The 16,656-nt window shown below is 49.4% G+C and overlaps 1 protein-coding gene across 2 annotated transcripts in view; it reads right to left on the reverse strand.

Annotated features, from left to right (window-relative positions):
• The window catches only part of TMEM63C (transmembrane protein 63C), a 537,448-nt gene that overhangs the window by 78,516 nt on the left and 442,276 nt on the right, over positions 1-16,656 (reverse strand). For both annotated transcript variants that reach the window (XM_085626682.1, XM_085626681.1), the window contains one exon: positions 932-1,065. In XM_085626682.1, coding sequence (XP_085482808.1) covers positions 932-1,065 — 134 coding nt within the window. The remainder of the gene's footprint in view (positions 1-931; positions 1,066-16,656) is intronic.

Raw genomic sequence — 16,656 nt, forward strand, 5'->3', positions numbered from 1 at the left:
TTTGAAGGATTCCCAAACAATCTGATAGTCATCGACTAAGCCCACATTCTTGTCAAAAAATATCTCTATAGCTTCGGCCAGTTCTTCTTTAAAAACTGAGTCCAGTAGAGAGTAGGGGGGAACCTCCAGGTGAATGGGGGAATGCACCTGCGGGGCGTATCCAACACCAGTAGAATCGGGGAGTGATCAGAGAGGCAACACTTGGCAAGTACGGACCCTATCACAAAGTGCACTAGCCGCAAGGAAATAATCTATATTAGTGTGAATATTATGATATGTAGAATAATGTGGGTAGCCCCCCCTGCTGTGGGTGCGTCCGTCACCATACATCGTGCAAATCAAACCTAACTAACAGACTGTCAATCTACCTGTCATCACCCCAGTTGAGGGGGGGGATTTCGAGAGACGGCCATGAGGGAAAATTATTTAATTTTCCCTTGTGGCAGTCTCACAAATCTCCCCTCACCTGGCTCCACAGCTCTTACCTGCAGTGGCCGCGGCTGCTATTGAGTGACGGCTGCTTACTGGCCCAGACATTCATCATCATTGGTAGAGACATTGGCAGTCTATGTGGTGATGCATACTTACTGTACACAGCCATTCATCCTGTTTTGTAGAGGCATTTGGAGTCTATGGGGTCACGCCTGCTTACTGTCTCTAGACATTCATCTTGCTTTGTAGAGTAATTGGGAGTCTATGGAGTGGCCCTCGCTTACTGTACCCGGCCATTCATCCTGCTTTGTAGGGGCATTGGGAGTCTATGGGGTGATGCCTGCTTACTGTACCCGGCAATTCATCCTGCTTCGTAGAGGCACTGGGAGTCTGTGTGCGATGTCTACTTACTGTACACAGCCATTCATCTTGCAAATTAATGGCAGCTGTGACCAAGCAGGCTGGGAACACAGAGGTGGAACAAGAAAATGGCACTCACACCGCGGTCATCCGGTCATCCTGGAAGGTGACAAAGGCAATGTCGAGGCGCTTGAGAGTGATTCTGTTGCGCTCTGCATTGAACTCATCTGTCAACTTTTCTTCCAACTCTGCATAATACTGCTCGGCGTCCACCTGAGGGGGCAAAGAAAGATGGAAGAATCAGCAGACTGTGCAGATGCAGTTTGAAAAGGGTACAGAGAGAAATGACAGATTAAAGACAGGCTGCTGGCCAATGAGACACCAAGAAAGCTTCCAAACATTCTAGAACGCTGTCCAGGAACCACTTGATTTATCTGTTGGCAAAGTGTCCTCTGAGTTACAAGGAGGTGGAGCTCACAGTGTGCAGCTCAGATGCTCCTTCTCTTCTCAAGTGTCTCCTCACTCAGTGTAAAGTAGGAAAAAAAAGTCAGTGCACCACATCATCTGCCCCAAAAACCTCCACAAAAGCATAATTCCACACACCGAAATCTTGTGAAACAGCTGCCACACATGCCTCCTTAAGCTGGAGTCTTCAAAAGGGCTGAAGTAAGTGGCTCTAGGCGTGATCGCATTGAAGTCAATGGAGGTGAACATTTTTTGAAGGCTGAAAAAGGTTTGCACTATGGGTGGGCTCGCTCTAAAGTCTGTGAGGCTCTGTGACGCAAAATGATGAGGCCTCCCTGACCTGAGTCTCCTATATCTCACAGATATTCATTGGTCAGGGGATAAACGTGGGCGCCCTAACCCTGGTGGTGGGTGGGGCCTCCCCACACCACACTGCAGGGAACCTGCGTTAGGCCACTGTAGAGGAATATGCCTAAATTGTGAGAGGCATTTCTTGTAGGCCGTGACTACCCCAGAGGTAACGTTTGTTAGTGTGTCCCAGCTAAGAACACATTCATAACACATATTTAGTCAAAAAAAGTTACTACTTTAGTGTCACGCACGAAGAAGCTGAAACCAAACTGGCGAGTGGATGAAGTCAGAGGCACTAAACCGTAAAATCACATCTGACCTGAGAACAGACCCGTCTTAGAAGGCATGCAATCAGTGAATGGCCTGTAGGTGGCACTGTGCCCATGCAATTTTCACCATTGGCTCGACTGCTCCAGAACTAGAATTAGACGTGTAACAAGCATGATATGCAATGTGTTAAACTATGCTTACACACGGATGTAATTAATTTACACTTCCCTGTGACTCATGTACAACCTATACATGTCATAAGGTATGCGTAGTTGCACGCCTCATTGTTTGTTTACCACCTGTAGCGGTCTAGTCGTTGGCCGCTTCGCAGAGTGGAGACCCCCAACCCGGAACACTATACACACATTGTATCACCTTCTGGCCAAGTGTGGCCAGAAGGCTTTAAATAAACGGACCGGAGTCGCTCGTGACTTCCGATCCATACCAGTGATCCATGAGTCTGTAGTGCTTTACATAGTTACATGTCCCACTGTTAGGCCCCAACACTGGTGACGAGGGTGTGAGCGCGAAGGAACTCTCACCTCCTCAGCTGATCCTCCCGTCTGCCGAAGTGAATAATCCAGCTGCCCTCCTTTGCATATCGCTGCATGAAGCAAAACGGAGAGCGGATCGTCGCGTGGAGGACCGCCCGCCGGTAAATGAAGGTACCGCCACCGCTGACTGTGCAGCGCAAGTGGATCGCTGTATCCTGGCAGCACCGCGGTGACGCACCGAGCAGCGCTTTGCTGAGGCCCGTGCGGAGAAGCGCGCTGAGGCTTGCGCTGAGTCGGGGGAAGCGCGCATGCGCAGAGCGGATTGTTTAAACAAGCAGGCGGAAAGCAATTAAAGACGGCAGCAGCACCTGGCGGCCCCCGGCAGTGCCCAAGTCCGTGAGGGGAGAGAGAGAAAAGTAACCAGGCAACAAGCACTGGCAAAGTCCAGCCCACAAAGGCAATAAGCATTGGCAGAGTGTGATGCAAAAGAACTGCCAGAGACCACACAGAGGAGAAAAAAAAAAAACACTTGCAAGCCCAAAAGGAGAGGAGGTCTATTCAATCAGAAGCCAGATAACAAGTACAAGCAACAGCGGCTACAAACGGGGGGAAGCGCATCAAGTCACACATCTCAGAGGCCGTCAGGAAGCAGGTAGGCGGTGTCACTACGCCTAACCATGACAGACCAAGCAGGGGCAGCAGCAGTTCCACAGCAAGCAGCAGCGGCAGCCCCAGCAGCGGCCATACACTCTCAAGTTAGCGCGCTACCACAGTTTAGCGAACTAATTGATCCCGCCACTGCATTCCCAAGGTGGAACATGTGGGTCGGCCGGCTGGACAACTAATTCATCGCCACCAGAGAGACGGATGGCGTCGTCAAGAGATCATTGCTACTGCATTTCGCAGGGGAGGAGATATACAAGTTATTTGCGCACCTACCAAACACTGGCTCCCCCCCACAGATTACAACGCGGCGGTGAGGGCACTCAATGCCCATTTTGACCCTCAACTAAATCCACATTATGAACGATTTAAATTGCAACAGGCCCGTCAGAGAGAGGGGGAGTCGATGGACACGTTCCACGCACGCTTGAGAGAGTTGGCCAGCACGTGCACTGAAGATGATCCGGTCAAAGAGGTGCGTGCGCAACTCATCCAGGGGTGCCGAAACAAAACGTTGAGGACGCTCATTCTTCGACAACCCAGGATCTCCCTGGATATTATGCTTGTCCTAGCGCGGTCACACGACCTGTCCGAGGTCCTGCCAACAGCGATGGAAGCAGCGCTCATGCCCACAGCGAGTCAAAGCAGTGACCGTCAAAACAGAACGAGTGGACACAGCCTACACCCCAGGGCGTGGCAATAGAGGGCGATGGCCCACGAGAAGGCTGCGTCAGTCAGAGTGCGGATATTGCGGCAAAGAAGAACACGCCCCAAGTGAGTGCCCTGCCCGAGGGAAGACTTGCTCGAAGTGCGGGATTCCCAATCACTTCTCCAGCGTATGCCAAGGGGGTATGCGGGGCAGAGGAAGTACAGGACGACGACCACCGACAAAAGCAGCAAGACACCTCTCGCTTGAAGAACCCGACATGGCACGGACGCTGAAGGTGTCCCAGCAACACAGAACATACCTCATATCATTTGCAGGTGACCTAAAACGGAGGTGACGTCCTCAACCGACATGTGCTATTGAGATTGCAGGGTCCCCCGTTACGGCCCTTATTGACACCGATGCCTCGGTCAATGTGATGGGGAGCCAACATTACAAGAGACTAAATCCAAGACCTCAACTCACACCATCCAAAGTAAAAATTCTCACGTATGGGAGTCAAACGCCTCTACCGCTGAAAGGTAAAATGACTGTGCAAGTAAAGTCAGAAAGTCATGAGGTAACAACCACGTTCCATGTGGTCGACAGAGAAGCAGATATCCTAGTAGGGAGTCGCACCGCCAAAGATCTAAGCCTAGTGACGTTCGCAAATGGGGTAAGGGTACTACAAACAGAAGATATCCTAGAACCATTCCCACAGCTATTCAAAGGGCTGGGAGCATGAAACGACCCCCGGTGCGATTGCACATCGACATGTCAGAAAAGCCCATGGCCTTAAGACACAGACGCATCCCATTCCATCTACGACCGTTGGTTGTGCAGGAGCTACTTAAACTTGAACAACAAGGGGTGATAGAGAAAGTAACTGGACCAACCCCCTGGGTGTCACCCATGGTAACTGCTGAGAAGCCGAAACAGCCTGGACAAATCAGACTCTGTATAGATATGCGCATGCCCAACCAGGCAATACGAAGGGAAAGACACTTAACACCCACCGTGGATGATATCCTTGCTGATCTAAACGAGTCCAGGTGGTTTTCTAAACTAGACCTCAACGCAGGATATCACCAGTTGAGGTTGGCGGAGGAAAGCAGGTATATAACTACCTATTAAACACATCTGGGGCTCAGGCGATATAAAAGACTAAATTTTGGAATATCGTCGGCCGCCGAAATTTTCCAAAACGCCGTAAGGGAAGTCCTGTCTGGGCTCCAAGGAGTATTAAATGTCAGCGATGACATCTTAATTCACTCAGCGACTTTAGAAGATCATCACCGGCGACTCAGGGCCACCCTCCAACGTCTCGCAGAACACAGAGTGACTCTCCATAAAGAAAAGCGTCAGTTTTTTAAAAAAAACGATTGAATTTTTTGGATTCGTCTTCAGCCAGGAGGGTGTTAAAGTGGATCCACGGAAATCGCAAGCAATCCAACTAGCTCCAGCCCCCACAACGGCGTCAGAAGTTCGGAGTTTTCTAGGTATGACAACATACTGCGGGAGATTCATACCCAACCTCGCAACGGTTGCAGAGCCGTTGCGAAGCCTGACCAAGAAAGACAGCGTGTGGAAGTGGGGCCCAGAGGAACAGGAAGCCTTCTGCAAGGTGAAGTCCACTTTGTTGGAAAAAACGACAATGGCATATTTCGATACTAAACGACCAACCGAGCTAATAGTGGACGCCAGCCCCGTAGGCCTTGGAGCCTTGCTGTCCCAAGAAACAAACCCAGGAACATGGGTCCCACTAGCGTTCGCAAGCAAGTCACTGACCGCAACAGAGACAAAATATTCACAAATCGAACGGGAAGCGCTGGCCATCAAGGGGGCCTGCAACCACTTTCATCTATATCTGAGTGGACACCCGTTCCGTGTGGTAACAGATCACCAACCACTTGTTCCACTATTCAAAGGAACTGCACCCCACCCACCGCCACGGATCGAAAGGTGGGCGATTCAACTCCAGCACTATCAATTTGATCTAGTATACAGGCCTGGTGCCAAAAATCCAGCAGATTTCTTATCACGGCATCCAGCCATTGCCCCAGAAGAAACCTCCGACCAAGAACAACTGATGGAGGAGTTTCTCAGCATGGTCACACAGTGGGCGTGCCCAAAAGCCCTAACATTGTCAGAAATTTAGATTCATACCCAGTCGGACATGGTTTTAAAGAAAGTGCTGGAAGCAATACGAAAAGGCTTGTGGACCGGGTTTCTCCACGATGTCAGTGGATGGACCGAAATAGACCAAGCCCGCCTCGGGAAGGTGTGGCGAGGTCATGAAGAACTAAGCGCCGCAGCCAACGGGGTGGTATTGAGAGGCTCACGCATTGTCATACCCCTGACCCTCCAGGATCAAGTAACCACTCTAGCCCATGAGGGTCACCAAGGCACCAGACGGATGATAGCCAGGTTGTGGAGAAGATTTGGTTCCCGAACCTAGAGGAGACTGTAGAAGACTTTCTACGCAGGTGCCGGGCATGTCAACATACTGGAGGCCCGGAGGCCCCAGCTCCGGTGATAACAGAAGAGCCAGCACCGTCACCCTGGTCGTGGATCAGTCTCGACCTTGGAAGTTTTCCAGACGGGCGAGTGACCGCTGTCCTGATAGATGGGTACACGAAGTACCCCGTGGTGGAAGTACTACCATCAACTGCGTTCGACCACCTACTACCAATGCTGGATAAGACATTCGCACTCTTCAGACTGCCTCACATCGTCATAACAGACAACGGACCCCCATTCCAAGGGCACGAATTCAAGGATTTTCTGGGGCGCCTAGGCGTCAAACATCATCACATCACATCACACCGCAGTGGCCGCAAGCAAACGGAGAGGCAGAGAGATTCATGCGGACGCTGAACAAAGTGTTACGCATATCCGTGGCCGAACAGTCTGACCCGGAAGTCGCTCTCAAGAGGTTCCTGCGGGAATATTGAGCACTCCACATTGCACCACTCAAAGGTCCCCGTGGTCACTGATGCTACCTGGGCAAAGGTGAGGCAATATTCCTGTAGCAGACAACTGGGAACCTGAACCTTATGACCCAGCAGGCACGCAAGCAAGGAGGTCAGCCAACAATGAAAGAGTGAGCAGGCGGAGAAGAGCACAGGTCTGACCGATGGCGCCAGGGTATGTTGTTCTTGTGAGAAATCGTCGCAGCGGAGGAAAGTTCCACACACCCTATGAACCAGGACTGTGGCTAGTCAAAGGCGTGAAAGGCACGGCTGTGACAGCCGAGAAAGATGGAGAAGTCATCACTCAAAACAGATCTTGGTTCAAGAGAGTGCCTAACTCAGAAGTAGAGACCGATAGTCGAGGAGGTCCCCGACGGAGGTAATGGGCGGATAGGCGGAAGCCATAGCGCTACAGGTGGCCCGAGCATGAGCGTGGTGGCTCCAGAAAGTCTGAGGGACCTCAGGACAGAAGAACGGTCGGTGACATACGAGCCAGTAAACCCGAGAGGTGACAATCAGTGACATCGCTACAATCTAAGACCCCATCCGAAGTCCAATCAAAGGCTCACTGACTATGTGTGTTGATTTTATTTTGTTTTGGTTTTGAACTGATTTGGGATGGGATGTAGCGGTCTAGTCGTTGGCTGCTTCGCAGAGTGGAGACCCCCAACAAGGAACACTATACACACATTGTATCATATTCTGGCCAGAAGGCTTTAAATAAATGGACCGGAGTCACTCGTGACTTCTGGTCCATACCAGTGATCCATGAGTCTGTAGTGCTCTACGTAGTTACATGATACATGCCCCACTGTTAGGCCCCAACACCACCCATTCGTACCGTATGGTCAAAAGGCAAGGGTTAGGAAAAGAACAGATTTCCAACTACTTTAAATAAATGATTATTTCTTTCAATATAAACGCGTGACCCACATCTGTGATCCATGTAGTGATCCGAGTACCGCGCAGGCGTGACCCGGATGCTCGCTCGGAAGGGCTCCCACACAATGTATCACTCTCTGGCCAGGCGTGGCCAGAGAGCTTAAATAAACGGGCAGAGGTTGCTCCTGACCTTCCGGCCCACACAATTACAGCAGAGTGGTCATGTTTCTTTGTTGCACATCAAATCTAGGCCTCAGCATTAAAGTGTGACCCCACAACATTGGCGACGAGGGTGGTCGCTGCTCGCCACCCTGCTTAGCCTACCTCCGATCCCCCCTGCTCCGCCTGCCAACGATGCACAACCCAGAGACGTCTGCATCGCAGGCAGGCCCTTGTACCGGGCATATGTCTCAGCTGAACTTCTCTAGCTCCCGTTTTCAGGAGGAAAGCTCACTGTTCCTTCAGTAAAGACCTGCTGAACAATTGACCTGAGATGTGGTACCCAATGAAAAAATAAAATCCAACCAGACAATGTATATGGAATAAGGGATAGTTTTTCCAGTTCACTGAAAGATCCCCAGTGAATAGCTTGGCACTGGAAAGAGTTGTGTGCTCTTTCAACCAGGACAATTTTATTGTCCCATTGTGGCTCATGGTGGTAACTTGGTGCATCAGAAGGTGAAAACTAAGCCAAGATGGCAGCACCCATATTTGAATGGTCAGACACAGGAATGTTGTCGAGCACCTGTGTATCCATGGTGATGTCCTCATAGGCTGAAACAACTTGCATCACCACGGTGTGAGAAGGTGGCCTGATATATGCTGTCCACTAGTTCCCGTGGGCACCTTGTATCAGTCCAAACAACCCCTTATGGTGAATTGGTTAAAGACAACCTCTATTGAAAGCTATCCTAGTGGTAGCTATGGAGAGCAGCCTTCAGGCTAAGTCTTGAAGGAATGTAAAGCAGCTTGTTTTACCAGTCTATAATCTCTTGAATGATCAAATGAAAGGACAACCACACCAGGTATATATTCAAAATATATGTATTTAAGATAAAACACACCCCTCTAGTCTCTTTATGAGGCTGGAGTTTGAAGTACTTAATTTACAAGTTTGCAATCAACAGTAATAGCACAAATACACGTTTGGGCCCTAGGGGCGTACCAAACCATATACCAAAAAAGTGGTATAAGAACCACGACTTAACTAGGCACAAGGCCTAGAGCCTGTAGAATTGCTTGGACCCCAAGGAACCACCCAAGGTAGTGACACAGGGGACCCACGGGGACTGTGTGCAGTGTGTAAACACAACCGCGGGTTCCCGTTAGCTTCTATGGGCAATGTCGCGGTTGGAAATTTAAAGATTAGGGACACTTAGAATCAAGTCAGGATCAAACCCTTCTGGACTTAAGAAGTTCTAGGGCTAGCACCCACGGGAGCACCGGAATACTCTAGTTACCTCACCCAGGGAAGCCGGGTGCATAGGTGTCCTTTGGTGTCGGGTCGCGTCGTCGATTACAATGGAAGCTGGCCAAGAACTGCTGCTGCCGTGAAGAGCAGAAGTGACCGAAGAGATCCAAACCTGGATCTAGGATGGAAGGAACCTGAAAGCAGAGGGGACAGAGTCTGGGTCACTAGCCAGTGACCGAGGGCAGGATGGACCAATGCCCACAGATGCCGGGTGCTTCAGGCGAGTTGATGGGTGTCTTGACTCTTCAGCCACGCGGTCCAGGAGGTGCTTATGATGACCAGGAGCTGGATTCAAGCTGTCCCACAAAGTCTGTCGAGTGCTGTGGTGTCGGTGACCAGATTGGACCCAACAAGCCTTGGCAACGGCAAGTCACTGGAAATCAGAGAAAGGACTGCGGTGCAGGCCAGCAAGGTCTGAGGGACTCACCCAGCGAGGGTAAGTCGGGGCACGTCTGGAGCAACCAGGAAAGCCCAATTAGAAGAGGAGTTGCCTTTGTGGGGACCTACTAGCCAACGGGCCAGTGATCGCGAAGGAGCCTCGAGCGGTCGCACTTGAAACTTACCCACGGGTCACTCGTGGAGTGGAAGCAAGAAATCTTCGGTGCAGGAGGTGCTCATGGCTGGGGCTAATCGGAGCCCAAAGCACAACTTCGAGGAAGTCCCAGAAGATAGTGTTGCTGCAAAAGTTCACGGTGTCCAGGGGCCACGGTTCCACGTCACCCACGATAGCCACGGGCCTCAGCTTTGCTGTGGACTCAGGGTAGCCTCAGGGAAGTCTGTAAATCCACCTCTGGTGATGCAAAGACTTCGGCGTCTGGCGGGAGCTTCAGCGATGCAGATCGGTCCGTTGCTTCTTTGGTGCCTGCCAAGCAGGGTAGTCACTCCTTGACCCCAAGGGAGATTTCTTCAGTCTTCTAGTTAAAGTAGAACATCGAAGGTCCAGGATATATGTTGCAGAGTTTCGTCAAGGGTAATCTAAAGTCGCAAGGACTGGGTTCCCATACTTATACTAAGTTTGTGGGTTGGACATACTCTAGTGACCCACCTATGGGAGGGTTTGGAAAGAGGGGTGGTTACACCCATTTCCTTTGTCCAGTTTTGTGCCAGAGCAGGGACAGGAAGCCCCTGCAACCGGTTTGAACTGGACTATGCCCAGGGACACCAAGTGTGCCCCCAGTGCAGGACTTCAAAGCACCAGAGAGTGCACAGCCCCAATACACATCTGCCTGTCTGGGGAGGTGGTTACACCTCCCTGGGACAGGAAACCTATTGTCCAGGCCTACCCTGCTGGAGTTTCGGTCAGCAGCAGGAGGGCAGACCCGTGTCTGTGGCAGACGCATCTATTTTGTGATGCCAGGGCTGTAGAAAGTCCTACCAGGTTAGACCAGTGTGAACATGCCTCTCCCTCTAGAAGGGTGGAATGCAACCCCCGCCGCCAGAACTGGCGGGGGGGGGGTAGCATTCCAAAGTGTTTGACACCAAACACAACATGTTTCCGTGCAGCCATCCCAAAGTTAGCATTTACCGCGAGGTTATAATGCACTTAAGAGTATATGGTCAGGCTGCACTACAAACCGCATCAGAGGAGATACTCCGAACACTGCAGAGGGGGCTCTGCTCATGCAGAGGCACCCTCTCACATAAAAACCAAGCACTCTGCCTTGTTAAGGCCTGCCATAGGAGTGACTTATAGGTTTTATATGTGTGTGCAATGGTAGTTATATAGGTAGCCTATACCACTGTAAGGGGTGCAAGCACACCCTTATCCAGGCTGTAATAGCAGACCTGTGGTGCCATTTTGGAGTACTTCCCAGGGGTGGCATAATACATGCTTCAGCCCCTGGTAGGCCTCTGAGGTACCTATGCCCTAGGTACATAGTATACCATATACTAGGGGCTTATAAGGCACTCCAGAATCCAATTAGATATGTACCTAATGTACATGCAAACCATTTTAGAGAGGAAGCAGCTAGGCTGTAGTCCTGATTAGCAGGGCCACAGCCAGACTAAGGTCGAAAAACAGTGAAACACCAGCAAAAAGTGAGGGTACCCATGTGAAGCAGATCCTACTCTCCTACACACGATACAACATGACTAAAAGAGTCCTTAGTTTTAGTCAAGTTGGGTTGGAGGTTTTCCAAGCATAGTAAAAGAGAGGGGTCATTCCTCTTTCAGAGGGATAACTTGGATAATGGGAGCTGCTTCTTTTGCAGGCATTAGTACCTTGAAGTAGCCAATACACTTAGCAATGATGACAACCTGGCATGCTAGAGGGCCTAGAAAATGAAGGAGTTTTGTCTCTGGAATTAGGCAGACTTCAAGGTCTCCGGATAGAAGGAGTTTTGCCTCTGTAACCAGGCAGACATCAAGGTTTCCAGATTGAAGGAGTTTTGTCTCTGGAATCAGGCAGACTTCAAGGTCTCCGGATTGAAGGAGTTTTGTCTCTGGAATCAGGCAGACTTCAAGGTCTCCGGATTGAAGGAGTTTTGTCTCTGGAATCTGGAAGACTTCAAGGTCTCCAGTGTGCTCTCTAAAAAGGAAGACCTACAATGTTCTGCTGAGGCTCTGTTCTCATAGATGGGAATCAATTTTAGAAAAACCTTTAGAGGCCTGATGACATCAAAAGATGCCCCTTGCCTACTGGCAGCAGATTCAAAGCATCAGGTGTTGCACCGGACTTTGCATTTTATATCACAAACAGCTGTGTTCGCATCCTAGCCACATCATACAGCTGACTAAGAACAAAGCAAACAAACTGCCTACCAGTGACATCCCCGATCCTTAGAAAGGATAATCTAATGTTTGCTGATTCCATAGTAACTAAAGCAGTTTGTTTCCCTGCCTATATCTGTTTACATGATCTCCTAGATGCTAAAGTAGGACGATTTGAATTGCTTGGCTAAGGGACCCTGCCACTGTGGCACGTTGTCTTCTGGGAAAGAAGAGTCTAGTTTCAAAACATACTAATGCACAGAGAAGTGCAGATCTGTGATGTTCAAAATGTCTACAGCCTTTCTGGGTACATTCATAAAGCAAATAATGTCATCCGATGCAACAGTCTTTGCTGGTCTCCATACTGTTTCATCTAGTGGAGACTGGTTCCGGGTCATTGCAGTCAGATTCTGAAGTGGAGTTGAAGGTGTCCAGAAGCAACTGGCACAGCAGGTCTTACGGGTACAGCTTATGGAGAAGTTCACTGATGGGAAGTGCCCGCTCTTAGATTGGAGGCCCATGTGGTAGGTAGTATTGGGTCTTCAGAATAGCAGACTGTAAGCCGAGCTCTGAGACAGGAAACAACAGGTGTATCCATCCTGTACTTGAAAGTGTTCTCTTCAGCGAAGTAACTAAAGAAGAGGAGATACAGCACAAGCCAGGACCGTTTGTCCGGATGAAGCAAAAAAAATGTGAACAGGTATACATATGTGATTTAGACCCAATGAAAACAGGTGTGGAGGGACTATCTCGGAGAAATCTGCACTCTTTCAACAACGTCCATGAGAAATTAGAGTTCAGCTGTGGTATTCTATTGCGTGATAACATTGTGCACCCAAAGGACAGAAAGAAAAAGTTCAACATGTCCGATTGGTACCCTAATTAAACACCTGAAATAAATATCTGTAGAGACTTTGCACTAGTTTTCAAGCCCCAAAAAATTTCAAAATGTCTGTCCGCCTCCTGGATATGGTAAGGAATGCTGGACACCTATTTTGAAGTGTCTTGAGCTTCTGAAGCTAATGCTATCTCTGTGTCCATCATGGAGGTGGACTATCCTTTTCATGGAGGAAGTAGGTTTATCTTTTCGGGAAGTCGGTGGCCAAAATCTTTGCCTTATGTTAAAAATTGTTTTCTTGTGTTTGACAATAAGCGGGGTCCTGGCCCTCGAGGACGCTGCATTGAATGACCACCAGCCTTCCTCGCCGTTGCACGCTTCCATGAAGTCTTTGAGGTAACAGAGTATGATTCTGCTCCCGGCACCTGAACCTGACTCAATCTGGATAATCAGGAAAGTGCGGGCTGGAAAGGGTTGCTCCTTTCTCAGTTTAACCAGTCACTTTGCCCTGACAAGGCACAGCCCCAACTAGTTCCTTTCTGGGCTTAGGCACAGACATTGCGCTGAATCTGGAAAGAAGAGGGGTGCTCACTTTACAACCCATATGGAGATCAGCAACTGAATGCCTTGCACAACTCAGCTCTTAGGCGCCAGTGTAACTGATTACTGATTTTTCAGCTTTAACGTGTGCCTTCCTGCAATGGGGTAATCCTGGTAACCTTCCTGGGTTACTCTCTCAAAGACATCAAGTGTCTCCAATTCGTCTGAGAATGAGCAAAGTCATTGACATGTTGAGCAAAACAATGTCCACCCAGCCTTACATTGTATTAAGTAGTATACAATTGAAACATTATTTAACAGGAAATGGCAGGGTCGGCTCTCTCCCCTGCTGATTGGTTCCAAGCAGCTCATCCATCGTTCAGGCCCTTTTGCATGCGTTCAGGGGTCGAAGTTTGTTTAAAGTCATTCAGTACTTCAAAGGTATTCGCAAGGGAGAAACAGCTGGGATCTGGTGGGGTCTCAGAAGAAACGGAGTCCAGCGAGGAGGTTTCTTGGCGCGAGGTTGAGACTCGTTTCTCTCCGGAAGGTGAGATTGGGGCACAACTGTGGTCCAGCAGCATCGGGGCATGGGAACACTTAGCCCCCCCCCCCCCTTATTTACACTAAGGTCTATGATTAGCTCGAAGATATGGGAGTCACAGGATCCCCTCTACACATTGTGTGGGGGGTGCATCATTTTGTATTGCGCCACTGAAATTAGGATCTGTGCGTTTGCTGGGGTCCTAGGTGAGGCTCCGGAAGCGTAGAATTGCTTGCTGCTGCTAATGTTGTGATTTTTAGATACGCAGAAGAAAGATGGAGTAACCTTCTTGTCCCCTAAACAGTAAAAGAGCTAGAAAACTTGAGGAAAGCGAACAAGGCTCGTATGCAGAGCCACAGCGCTCCAAGAGCCTCAGATCCAGAAGAGAAATAGACCTGACGAACCGACAGGTGCAGAGCATTGTGGGTGCTGGAAGGGAAACTGCCTTTACAATGTGGGCTGAGCCACGCATGCCCTTCCCCCACAAGTGGAACCATGCTTGCCCTAACCATGCTTATGCGTGATTAAGGCATTGATTGGTGTAGATGCGCGGATGGGCAGGCACAGGAAGAGGAAGGATCAGACGTGGTCTGGTAAGTGGAGCTGGGGCCGGGTTTTGGAGGGGTAGTATTTGAGGGTTGGGTTTTTTTTAGGGCTCAGGGTTGGGGGTCTGGGGTAGGGATTGTTTTCAGGGCTGGGGGGGGAGGGGTTTGGGTTGTTTTTAGGGCTCAGGGGGTTGTGTCGAAGTTGTTTTTTTAGGGCTCAGGTTTGGAGTTGTTTTTAGGGCTTGCGATGTTTTTAGGGGGTCAGTGGTGTTTTTAGGGCACGGGGTCAGGGTTCTTTTTAGGGCAAAGGTCAGGGATGTTTTTAGGGCTCAGGGTGGGGGGGCTGGGGTGTGATCTTTAACACACATATGCTTTTACCAGTCATGTCTTTATCATGAAATTGTGTAGTAAAGGCATGCGTGGTAAAGGAATGCATTGTTCAGACGCATTCATTGTTCGGGCAGCGTTGTAGAGGCAGTCATGGTTTAGCCTTGCATGCCTCTGTCATACAGCCATGCTGGAAGGCTGGGGGACTTAAAGGGGTAGCACCTAATTCTCTGTGCACCCTCTCCAATAATGCTTCTGGTCCTCAAAAAGAGAACACATGCCGAAAGTTATTTGTACTTTTAAAACATTTTAATTTTTACCTAGATTGTGTTAAGGAGGCCACTGGTGCCACTCACATATCTCATTCATTATAGAGATCTTATAACAAACTTCTAAAATATGCCGTCCTCCGCATGAGCTTTTTCAAGCTAAGTGCACATTATCATCTCTTAAATGTCTGTAAAATGAAGGCGTCCGCAAGCCTCTTGCACTAGGGAGATCTCTGGAATCCCTTGTGGCTCCAGCCTGCTTGGTGCCACGTCAACAGCAAGCACTTGTAATGCCCATCAGCACAGCATGGCCCCAACGCCTGCTTTTGCAGCCCAGCCTGAACACTCAGAAGTCATAGGGAATGGAGGGTAAAGCCACAGACCGGGCAGATATGGCTGATAAAGGGAGAAAACCCAGATTTGTACATGCTATCAGTGGCGGCTCCTCCCCTAAGAAGCGTTGCCTCACTGCTTTTTTGCAGTGAAACAAAGGGAAAATAAAATGATGATAACTTGCCTTATTATCATTTTATTTTCTCCTACACACGCAGCTTTACGTGAGGGGGCGGGGCAGGGGAGGAGTGGTAGGCAGCACCCTCCTAAGTGCACAATGACTGCTAGGCTGGCCTTCTCGGGCCGCCCAAAACAGTCTTGCGCACTTCGCATGTTTTCCATGCAGGCTGCATCGCAGCCTACGTGAAGAGCCAAGGTCTCCAGTCAGCGTCTGAGCTCCGAAACACGGCGCTCAGACCAATCACAACGCTGCTATGGCAGTGTTCTGATTGGCTGACTGGGAGCCTGATGTAGCATTGTGAGCAGTCTAGTAGCTGGGTGGGCGGAGCCTCGGGGTGAGGGGAAGAGGAGGAGCGAGGGGAAGAAGCGGGCAGTTAGAGTAGGGACGAGATCGGAGTAAGAAGTCATCATTAAAGCTCATGAAAAGACATACGTCGTGTCTGTCGTTATTGGGGTTGCGACACGACACCTGGGTGTGCTTCCTGTGGCTGAACGAGGGAGGACTAGGGAGAAGAAACGCAACGAGGAAGTGGCGAGAAGGCACTTTTTTTTATTTATTATTTCCTTACACCCGCTTCCCCTCGGGTCCAATCCACCTCTCGATAACCCCCCCCCCACCACCACCCCCACACCTCTGATCTGTGCCGTCTGCGCTGAATGCTATGTGGAAGAGAAATCAACTACTTAAAAGAAGTTACCAGCAGGCTGTCTGAAGAGAGAAGAGAGAGAGAGAAAAGAAAGCCAGGCAGAGAAAGAGAGCACACATAAGAGAGAGACCCTTTTGTAACGACAGAAAGGCAAAGAGAGGAAACGAAGACCGGTGAAAAAAGTGGGAAATGGAGTAGACAATCTTCCATTCCTATACTAGGGAGGGCCGATTATTTACAATAATTTAGAATCGAATTACTATTCTAACTTTGATACCCGGGTAAGTTGTTCAGAGGCTCAAAGTACATTTTTCTATTTTTCTACATTCAAAATAAATTCATTTAAAACGAACTTTAGCACGCCCAGGGGACTGGTTCTGAAAGTGCCATGGTCGGGTGAGGCTAAAACATCTTTTCAATCTGCATTTGCTGATGGCTCCGAGTAATATTTTTTTATAGTATGTGCAGAAAGCAGATGTCAGGCGTACATGTTTACCCAGCATCCTCCCACTTCAAGGTCACACGGCTTGTGAGCACAGTCAATGTCTCGTTAAACTACCAGTGGGGCTTGCTCGCTTGTCAGTAGAATAACTCCAGAAGTTCGAAATATTGGAAATCTTTTATTTTATGAGAGATTTCTCTCAGTAATTGTTTTCTGGTTCTTAGCCTTGTCTGGGTGAGATCGATTTGCTCTCAGAGAAACTAGTAATAATTGGAA

Source organism: Triturus cristatus, chromosome 9 (assembly GCF_964204655.1).
Source record: "Triturus cristatus chromosome 9, aTriCri1.1, whole genome shotgun sequence".
In the NCBI taxonomy this organism is placed as follows: Eukaryota; Metazoa; Chordata; class Amphibia; order Caudata; family Salamandridae; genus Triturus; species Triturus cristatus.